At 40.1% G+C, this 10922-nt stretch overlaps 1 protein-coding gene across 1 annotated transcript; it reads right to left on the bottom strand.

Moving 5' to 3' along the window:
- Positions 1–1302: 1302 nt before the first annotated feature.
- cotl1 (coactosin-like F-actin binding protein 1) lies at positions 1303–9351 on the bottom strand. The gene is made up of 4 exons (XM_054775434.1): positions 8994–9351; positions 8283–8365; positions 2808–2965; positions 1303–1634 (listed from the first exon to the last, which is right to left on the bottom strand). Exons 1-4 carry the CDS (start codon positions 9068–9070, stop codon positions 1524–1526), a joined length of 429 nt encoding a protein of 142 aa, XP_054631409.1. The 5' UTR covers positions 9071–9351; the 3' UTR covers positions 1303–1523.
- Between the last annotated feature and the right edge of the window lie 1571 nt (positions 9352–10922).

Genomic DNA, 10922 nt, shown 5'->3' with positions numbered 1-10922 from the left:
CTCCAATAAAAAAAAATAACAAAAAAAGTGCCTCACTTCTCACCAGACATAGCGAGTGACGCTGGGAAAACAGAGTGCAGGCAGGATCGCAAGGTTTATAGTATGTCTTTCTGTGTAAATATCACATGGTACAACATCAACACCTGTGGCTTGTAGACAAGTATGGCCTATATATGTAAAAAAAAAAAAAATCTCTTTAAATTTAATGGGTGTGGCTTATATTGAGGCGCACTCAACAGTCCAGAATTTACGGTACTGGCATATTTGTGACATATTGCATATTTATGACAGTAATTCGGTTATGGGACTCAGCAAATTCCTTACGCAGGACCTCTGAGTGTGATAGTACTGCAAAATAATAGTATTCCAAGATAATAATAATCCAAATATAATTTCAAACGGGGCGATGCGGACCGTCATGTTGTGATGAGGCAATGGCACTGGATGTTGGTAGACATTTTTCAGCAGATTCGTTGGTTACTCATGCTTAAATGTACATTTCTCAGACATATTTGGACATTACTCATGCTACTCTCCTACCGTCCATGGACGAAAAATTAATAATTTGCTACCTTATGACACCGTCTGACGTAAATATTTAGACCAAGGCAGACGGAATTGTTTAACAGCAGTATGGAACAGAGCGTTTAAGGTTAAAAAGAATATTTTGTATGATTTTATTGTTGTATTTTGTATGTAACAGATAGTGTCAACATTGTTCAGTCAAGCCCAAGTGATCGTAGTTGAAATAGGCTGGAATGAGTAATGCAAGCCTGGTATTGTGCTTCCCACTAAAATGTGTTTCCCATCCTTTCATATTACACTTTTCTTCTGCAAATTGCTGCTATGTAAAACTAGTATCTTTCACATTCGTACCTAACTTTGTCGAAACAAGACAGTCAACCTTTAGCTAGGCGTGATTCATTCCTTCATTCCCCAATGAAGGTACCTTATATTACGATTATATTTAAACCACAGCTCGGTACAGTGGAACCCGTTTAAGCCGACATCCCTTGGATTGGACCGCTTGTGGACATAAACAAAACTAGCCATTGCTTGCACATTTACTTGTGACGTTGTCCAGATTTGTCACAGGGAGTGACTGTGTGCAGGTTTTTATGCTGTTGCCGACTTAAACGAGTTCCACTGTGTTGGTTTTGAAGTTGTTTAATAAGGCTTTTTGGAAGCTAACAAACAGGTCACAAATCTAGGTTGTGGTGGCTTCCATAGCTAATGTCTGAAATGTCATCATTGGCTAGTAAACTATCTATGGGAAAAAAAGAAAACTATGAGCCACAGGTATAGAAACAGCAGGCGTGCATTTTTAAAAGTGGTTTCACGTGTTATACAGAGTGTGACTCAACTTGTTTGCAGGTCCCTGTCCTCCTCCAATTAAGGTTTTCCCCGTGAGGCTTTTTTTGTTTTAAAAGGATGTTCAGTCTATGCTTTGTGTATTTTCTCAGCCATCATTTCCTCCCCCAAACCTCTTTTTAAAAATTTTTTTTGTAAACTGTGGCACTTCTCTACTCGGCCTGGGCATCATAGTTGGCTCCGCCTGCTTTCTTCAGCTCCGTGCGAAGGTAGTCCTCATCCACTTCCTTTGGATCACTGATCATGAACTCCTTGGCAAAGTTCTGCAGAAACAGATTGAAACAGAAAGAGTTGAAGTACACTAAAGTGTCTCTTTGTACAATCTGACAGATGAAGCTCCATCTGAAAAACTGGAAATCTCTCTAATCGCTCTCTCTTTTCTTTAATACACTTTCATTACATCAAGGAACTGGACAAATGTTGACGATAACATCACCTCATCACCTCGACTGTTAAAAACACAAATCCCAAGCACTCCATGCAGCTGGAAGTCAACAACAATCAACAGTAACAACTCCACAATAACATAGATGATGCCAAATTGAACACTATTAAGAAACACATTTCATCTACTGATTATTACCACGTATATACAGAAATTACTTATAAGTTGTGCGATTCAGTCAAAATTTTTACCCAAGTGTTTATATCTTTATCCTCGGTGGGTTTTGATTTACTTGTCCTATTTAATGCCTCCACTTACACTGATTTATTTCTATTTATTATACAATTTATTCCTATTTTATCACGTCCATAACATTTTTATCTTAGACTGTGTGCCGCCTTCTTCATTGGAGCCTTCGTCACATGGCACTCGGCACATGCGCAGTTCCTATCTCATAATTTTCACTTTTTATCTCATAACTATGAGTTTTTATCACGAAATTTTGACTTTTTATCCCATAATTATGACTTACCATTGGAATTTTTTTTTCTTTCAGTGGCGGAAACTAGCAAGTTTCCTCAAAGAGAACGTCCTAACCATCCATCCATCCAATTTCTATACCGCCTCTCCTCTTCAGGGTCGCGGGGGCATGCTGGAGCCTATCCCAGCTGACTTCGGGCGACAGGCGGGCTACACCCTGGACTGGTCGCCAGCCAATCGCAAGGCACATATCAACAAACAACCATTCACACTCACATTCATACCTATGTACAATTTAGAGTCGCCAATTAACCTACTAACCTGCATGTTTTTTGTGGGAGGAAACCGAAGTACCTGGAGAAAACCCACGCACACACGGGGAGAACATGCAAACTCCACACAGAAATGCCCAAGGGCGAATCGAACCCAGATCTTCTCGATTTTTTTTATTGTTACTGTGTTGGCCAACATGCAAACCACTAGACCATCGTGCGGCCGAACGTCCTAACGTTCTCTCATAATGTTGTTTAGTTCAAACTTTCTCCATGCACGAGATGCCCGAGTCACTGACCTGCACAATCTCTTTGACCAGCGCTTTGTCGGTGCTGATTTTGGCCCGCTGCAGCCCGCTGATGCTCTCCCCAATCCAGGTGATGAGGGTGAACTTGGCTCGCTTGCTCATTGCGTCTCCCGTCATGATCCGCAGAAAGCAAAACAGACGAGCATCATCTGAGGGAGGAGATAGAAGTGAGTGAGTCTGATTAAGCGTAATGTTGACTAAAGTTGAGAACATAGTGGTTAGGCTCTTGGTTGGAATTTGTGCTTGTGTGGGTTTTCCACCTTCCTCGCACAGTCCAACAACACGTATCAAATCTGTATCAAACAGGACCAGCGTTCAGTAACCTACATACCGGCCTTTAAAACTCATGTTGGCCAAGTAAAGCCTTTTGCCAAGCGATGCAAGTCAAATACAAAGTCTAAGCCAGGGGTGTCCAAAGTGTGGCCTGGGGGCCCCCTGCAGCTCGCAGAGTGTTTTTTTTATTGTACTGTAGAAGTTACATTTTATAAAACTACAGCAACAATGGGTAAAAAAAAAAGAGCAAAAAGGTGTAATGTAATGAGAAAAAACTGAAACGTGCAGTATCTTTTAGCTGATTTAAATTTTCGCTTCATTTCAGTCAGTCTGTTGTTTTTGCAGTTCAGTGTAGTGAGGAATGCAGTGATCTCTACATTGGGGAGACCAAGCAACAACTACACAAACACATGGATCAACATAGTAGGGCAGTTTTTTCGGGCCCAGTCCCTGCAGTTCATTTACATCTCAAAGAGAAGCGACATTCCTTCGAGGACAACAATATCAAGATCCTGGACAGAGTGGACAGATGGTTTGAAGGTGGAGTGAAAGAAGTAATCTGCGTCAAATTAGAAAGGCCCTTTCTAAACAGAGGTGGAGATTTGCACCATCAGCTCACAGCTAGGGCTGAAACGATTCCACGAGTAAATCCAGAACCTCGATTCCAAAAATATGAATAGATTTTGTTTTTCTGCTTTAATGAATTGTTACGTGAGCTTACGTCATCCACGCAGAGGAAGAAGCGGATGTTTGGTTGATGAAGCGGGAAGATGGAAGAGGACAACGACAATTAAAATGAAAGACAAGGAAAACAAAATAAATAAGAGAGAAAATGTGGAAAGTGCTGGACCATTTCAGGCTAAACAGCAAGTTAAACAGCGTGTCGTGTAGCAATTGTAATGCGGCACTTACATAACACAACAACACATCTTCCATGTTGCAGCATCTCCGAAGACACCCAGAATGGAGTGGAAGACCCCCAAGACAAGGTAAAATTAACATAGCACAAATCAATTAGATTAACATTTGCGTACAGAATAGCCATGGGGAGAGCTAGCTTTCTCTTACTTATAAATGCTGTCGATTAGTCTTCGACTATTTTCATAGTCAGATCTGATTCATAGTCTACTCATGTTGGAATGTTTTTTTTCCTTTTAAGAGCACCGCTAATGGTGATGCCGACAAATAAACAGATCACATTTGCGATTTTCCCATCACACAGAAAAAGGTGAAAACACTCAGATAAACAAATTAACATGGTAGATAGTACCTTAATTTATTTAGTGTTACGGTAATATAGATGCACAGTTGTCAGGCTTTGGTCTTGCCGGTTTCAGCCGCTGTTCTATCAGCCCAAAGTGTGTGGTGGTCAGCTAGCTCAATAGCACTGTCCAGTGCTCCAGTGTTTAGTCATGTCTTGGTGAAAATTATGGCGTCGCAGTCCAAAAGTCTCTTCCTCTGGTTATATTATTATACTCTGGTTTTATTCACTAAAGGCCGCAATGAGGAAAAAGCCTGGTAAGGAAAATCTGTGCAGTATTAGGTTGAGCTGAGCTCGTAATCCTCAGCGCCTTCACCGCCTTTGTTTCCGTTCTTGACACCGCTAGCAAGCACTTTCGCCTGGCGGCGTGGTGTGTGTAGACTCTGGTACTCTGGAGATCTCAGAGACAACTTGAAGATCAGTGATAAATACGTTGGCACTGCAAAATTCTCTTGTCAAGTGTAATATGTTAAACCAGACCCAATATGAGCAAAATTATGAGATATCTCATTTTCAGTTCTTTATCAACACAAATGAGGTTGAATTTGTATCAAAATAGGCTATTTATAAACAAAAACAAAGACATTCTATGCAAAAAAATTTATGCTCAGCAGCAGCCGTGGGCACGCCCAAAGTCGTCAGAATGCTACAATCTTGATCACATGACATTTTCACATGATTCAACTACAAGATTGATAGTCAAATCAGACACACTCAAATCGAATTGTTGAATATTCTAAGACACCGTCGAATGTGTGGCTACTTTATTACGATGGTTTGCCCTTAACCGGCCGGTTGCCAGTAACACCTGGACCCATGTATGAATACACCCACCACAGACATAAAATGTGGGAACTCTGTATCAAAACACTGAGAACTGAAGAAAGCTAAAAGTGAAACATCTTCAACTACAAGAAGTCCAGTTGCCCTTATTCAACCTTCGCGGATTACCAGGACCTGGATGACTGGGAATCTACACAGTATGTAAAAGGGGACGTATTCTGTTCAGACAACAAAATGAGTACAATACGTTGTGAGCCTTCCGTAGGACAACAAAACATCCTCATGACCACGCCTGTTACTGTCATGGCTCGTTCCCTGCAGGACTGACTGATTGGAAATAATGTCAAGGACTGAAAGATACATTACATGCATACTGCACATTACAGTGAAATCTCAAGTCCAGAGCATAAGCTGTCGTCATGCGTCTCGTCATGCTTGAACTTAACATAGTAATATAGTAGCACATTGTCTGATGGAGCTCTTCATGGCAGGACTTCCAGGTAGCGGGCTCGAAGGGAGAGAGCAGTCAGCGGAACTCTGTTGTCCTCCAACCAGTCCAATGAGTTCAATTATTTTCGGGTTATTTGCTGAGCCTGTTGACTGTCAGGCACATACGTACGAGCGAGTGTTGCGCGTCGCAAGCTTTTTGCACTTCTCAAACACTGGCGATAGACAAGCCCGGGACCTTTCTTTGCTGCCAGCTTTGTGGCCGCTTCTTTAGCAGTGTAGGCATCTTCGCAGGCTTTCAAAACACCATTGTAGCCTCTCAGGTGGCTGATAACATTTGATGTGTTGAAATCCTCATATTGGCCCGATAACTATCGTACACCCCTAATTTTTGTTGATGGTAATGACGATAACGATAGTTACTTATTCCAGATGCCACAACACCTTCAATGACAAAAAGATATTGGAGCTTTGCAGGGTGCTTAGAATATGACAATGACCGTCCAAGGCCAGGCCATTCTTCCCAATGAAGACAATTCATATGTTTCGTTTTCAACACTCTGTCTAAGGCAAAATAATGCGCACAGTCATTGATGAACTGTGAATTATATAAACGTGTCCTTTGTTTGATCTGTAGATGGAACTGCTTTAAGATATACTAATATGGCAGATGTTTCACTATGATTCATACACTCATATGCCAGCACAAAGGTTCCCTGCAACCCCAGCACTTCCTTCCTTCGCTAGACTCCTGGTTTGTCTTCTTTATAAAGTGATGCTGACTCTGCAAGCAACCCCCATCCATCCATCCCCCTCACCACACTAAAAAAACTACTGCAAAGATGACACAGCAAAAACACAAGGCAAGCTATAAAGATCAAATTTGGTTCTTATTTATACCAAGAGAGTAAAATTGGGTTGGTGATCCGAGTTGGGGCGTTATTTCCATTTGTATTGGACAATAACAGCAAAGTCACATAGCACATTCACACAACCCTTTAATTGCATTGACCACATGAGCTTATGTACTTGAACATCAGCTTCAATGGCAGAACAATCCCTCAAACCTTTTTTGCAACTGATGTACAAGTTATTTCAACACATACGCGGGCTCAGGACTACAGTGGTTAACGTTGAAAAATGTTTTGCTGAAATGTAACCTCAGTTTGCGTACATCTTCCGGTCAGCGTACAATACGGCGTGTGTCTTGTCATGTTATTAACACACTGCGTGAGTCCAAATGTGTTCTTAATGTACTTTTATCACAAAATGGCTTAGTTAGCATCTTATTCGCTTGCTTATACATGGAAACAGGAAGCAGAAGTCAACTCAGTCGCCCATCTACGAAGTCATCACCAGTTGACTCTGTAGATGTTAACACAAAACAGATTTTTATAGTTTTACAATTATAGTTTTACATGCACAAAGCAATTTTAAATGCATATAAATGACGAATGAAAGCGATAAATTAACATTTAAGGTTACTTTTACCTTCATTGAAGATGTGATTGTTGCCAAAGACACATTGTGGCAGCGAGATCAACGCAGACACCACCTTTCTGTTTTGCCATGAGTTATTTCTTGGATTCAATAGTGTTGCTCACTGTCTTTACCAAAATGCTGGCACTTGCAACGTTCTTTGGCTTATTTCGCAGCCGTGATCAAAGGAAAAGCAGAGACTTGAGGTGAGAAACACTACTGAATTCAACAAATAACTAGCAAAACGGGAAGGTGGTGTTTGCGTTGATCGTGCTGCAATATTGTGTCTTTGGCATGAATAACGTCTTCAAAGAAGGTCAAAGTATCATATGCATTTTGCATTGTTTTCTGCATGTAATACTATCATTGTAAAAGTATAAAAGTGTGTTTTGTGTTAACATTTTTGGCTTTTTGGAACAGATGAACTGGGTTTACATTATTTATTAAGGGAAAAATGTATTGGGTTTGAGTACGTTTCAGTTAGAGTCGGACCTTTCGGAACGGATTAATGATGCTAACTAAGGTTTGACTGTGTTAGAAAAAGGATGGAAGGTCTAGCCCTCAAGGTACAAGTTAAGTTATTTTGAACATGCTTAACAAAATTTACAGTCAGGGACCAAATATATATATATATTATATATAAATTATATATATATAAATATATATATATAATATATATATAATAACTATGTAAGAGGTATCTTTAGATGACTTCTGTTGTGAACTGGTGCAATATAGAAAACAAATTTTTATATGATAATAAGGGAAACACAGATACATGTATTACCATGCCATGTTGTTAACTGCAGAAGAAGCAACCAAGTATTAGATGTTGTCATTCATCGCCATGTTTTCGCAAGAAGACAAACTTCCTCTCTTTTATCTCTGAGTAATATTTTGAGTGCAATTTCAATGTACACTGAGTGGACTTCCTCGTTACACGGTTGTACAAATGATACTTCATGTTAAAAAAAAGGGCCAAAGGGCTATTGCGACTCATTGTATGCAAAGCAACACGCCTAACTGCTGTGCACTTTCAGGCCTCAAGGCCAATGGGTGACAGAGTGAAGTCTTAAAAGATTAGTGTGCTGCTAAGTCAAGCTGTTTGCTTTGCAGGCTGTCAGGGCATAGCAGCACCGCAAAAAACAACACAAAATCTGGACTGACGATATGCAAAACTTTCATGCTTGTACTCAGAGAGGCACAGAACTCCATCCGCTCACCTGTGCACATCTTTTTGAAGTCCTCATAGTCAGTCCCCTGCTCTGCAGGCACAATCATGGAGCCTTGGTATTTAAATACAGCCCTGCAAGATGGAGAAGACAATGAGCATTGAGCCATCTCATTTGTGATGTATTCTCACAATCTGTTCACCCACAACAGCCGCATTGTGTGAGGCGGGAGACAAAAATGTCCCAGACGCCCATGCAAGGTGGCACTTGTGTGGCAGCCATGTGTTAGGTGTCACAACCATCATGTTATCCCATCTGAATACAGGACAAAGGAAATTACTTCTACTCCGCCAGGCCTCTACTCAGAAAGGGGCAGGGCAATGCAAGCTGCATGTATTTCTGTATTTCAGCCAATATTCTTGTATGGACATGCACAAGAATTCTGGCTTCACAAGCCAGGCAGCAAGACAAATCAAGTCTTTGTTTCCAAAGAAATAAGCTACTTTAATCGATGGAAAGGTATGTATAACAAAAATCAACGTTGAAACATACGTCTGTGGTGTCTAATGTCATTCCACACAGAAAGTAATAGCACTGATAAGAGGTACGAGTGATGGCTTCATAACAGGAACTAGATTATTTAGCGGATTAAATTGATTGACGAAATGATGCGCATTTGGCAGTGTACATCCCTGGTGTCGTCTTTTAGTAAGAGCCAACGTCAAAATATACTATTCTGTAATATCAAGTGTATACACTCACCAGTTGATGTCCGTATTGTCGTCTCTGACTTGGTTGTAAGCCTCCCGGCAACCCTCTTTATCAATCTGGGTTGCCATTTTTTCGGATAATAAGGGAGTTCAGACAGTTGAAGTGAACGTATTCCGAACCAGAGCTAGCTTGTCATGCAGCGAACAGAGCGGCTAACTTATACGGTTGATGTCATACATCAGATAAGCTACAAATATTGCACAAATATCCGCCGGACCGAAGATGAATGGGTCGAAGCGGAATAAGTATATTGTTCTCACGGAGGCTTGGCGCATTTCCTATGTGTGGTCTGTTAATGGGCGTTGGTGATGTGCCCGTGACTCAATCAAGTTACCGCGAAACATTAGTCGAGACACTTCCGTCTTGTGTGAGTCGTCGGCGTCGTTGCAATTTCTGTGCAGGATTTTCAAAATAACGGCACTGACTAACGAGTTGCAACTTGTATTATTGTGTAAATGTTGAGAAGCATTCGCACATATAAAACCCACACCATTTCTCATTTATTTATTTCTCATCTTATTTTTCTTCTTCCTCTTACTCCGCCTCATTTTTTGTCTACTAACTCCTCCCACATTTCTCAACCGACTGAAACCAGCCCAAAGTCAAAATGTTCAGCTCATTCAGGGCACGTTGTTTATCAACTTTTTTTTTTTTTTTTAATCTCACATTTCCTGTAATTTCATGTTTTTTGTGACGATTTTTCATTTTGAAAATGAATGGCAAATTATTTGTCTCCCCCTACTCCTGGGAATTCATTTTACACTTTACATTGCTGTTACATTCTGCTTATTATTGATTATGTCTCAGGAGGTAGAGCAGGTCGCTGCTTTGATCCTCGTTCCACTGTAATCATTTAACTAATTTATACATTCCAAATTACACCATTTTTAGTCTGCTGATGAATGAACAAATTATATTTATATCTACATCCACCTCCTTTGACTGTAGGAATTTGGCAATTTGTTGCTTTGTTGAAGGAACATCCATTTCATCTGGTTCTCTGTTCTGGACTGCTCTGGCATTTGTCCTGTGTGTAATTCAGAGCCCCGTGAAGACTACATCGTTCATTCGGGCATTTTGATCCATCTCATCAATTTTATTGTATCAATTGTAATCATTTGCTGAATGATTTTTTTCCTTTGCTTCTTTTTCTTCATCAAGAGTGGCGTGCAAGGCAGCATTATCATCTAGTAGTACCTTGACATCATCCAGTAGTACCTTGATATCATTACATAGTGCTCTATAGGGTTTTTAACCTCCTTAAAAGCAATGCGCAACACAGCATTATCATCTTGTAGTACCTTGATATCATCTCGTAGTGCCTTGTTATCCTTGCACAGTGCTCTGTTTTCCTCCTTAAGGTTTACGACCTCTTCATAGATCTCCACAAAGTCTTTCTTTAGAGTGTTGTTCTGTGAGTGCAGCACTCTTAGATCTTGCCTTATTTTTGCTACAGTTTCCTGCTGTTGCTCTTTCATTTCCTCCTTCAAGGCACAAAATAACACCCAAATCTTCTCAGCAAATGTACATTTTTTGAGAGGCCAAGTAATATTAAATCTTCATCCCAGGATAGCGCTGTTTCTAAATGAACAAAAGACATTCCTAACTAAATGCACACAATTTAAAATTTGCTTGTATTTTAAATCGCTCAAAATGGTTAATCAACTGAATGACATTTTTTTCCTTGAAAAAAAATCCTATTCTTTCACCTAAATAATTTTCTGACATACAATACTCAGACGATCTAAGTTACTAATTACAAATAGTAATCAGAATTTTCCCTTTTTATTCAAGTGAACAGTCAATTTGGTGGGTTAGCTTTGATTTTGCGTGTTTATTTGTTTTCACTGTCTCGCTTTGCATGAACTGTCTTGTATGTTAATTTTTCTTTTTCTTTTTATGGTTTGCTGTTTATATTCT

Source organism: Dunckerocampus dactyliophorus, chromosome 5 (assembly GCF_027744805.1).
Source record: "Dunckerocampus dactyliophorus isolate RoL2022-P2 chromosome 5, RoL_Ddac_1.1, whole genome shotgun sequence".
Classification (NCBI taxonomy): Eukaryota; Metazoa; Chordata; class Actinopteri; order Syngnathiformes; family Syngnathidae; genus Dunckerocampus; species Dunckerocampus dactyliophorus.
The sequence above is the reverse complement of the archived record's forward strand: the minus strand, read 5'-3'. Positions and strand labels throughout refer to the sequence as shown.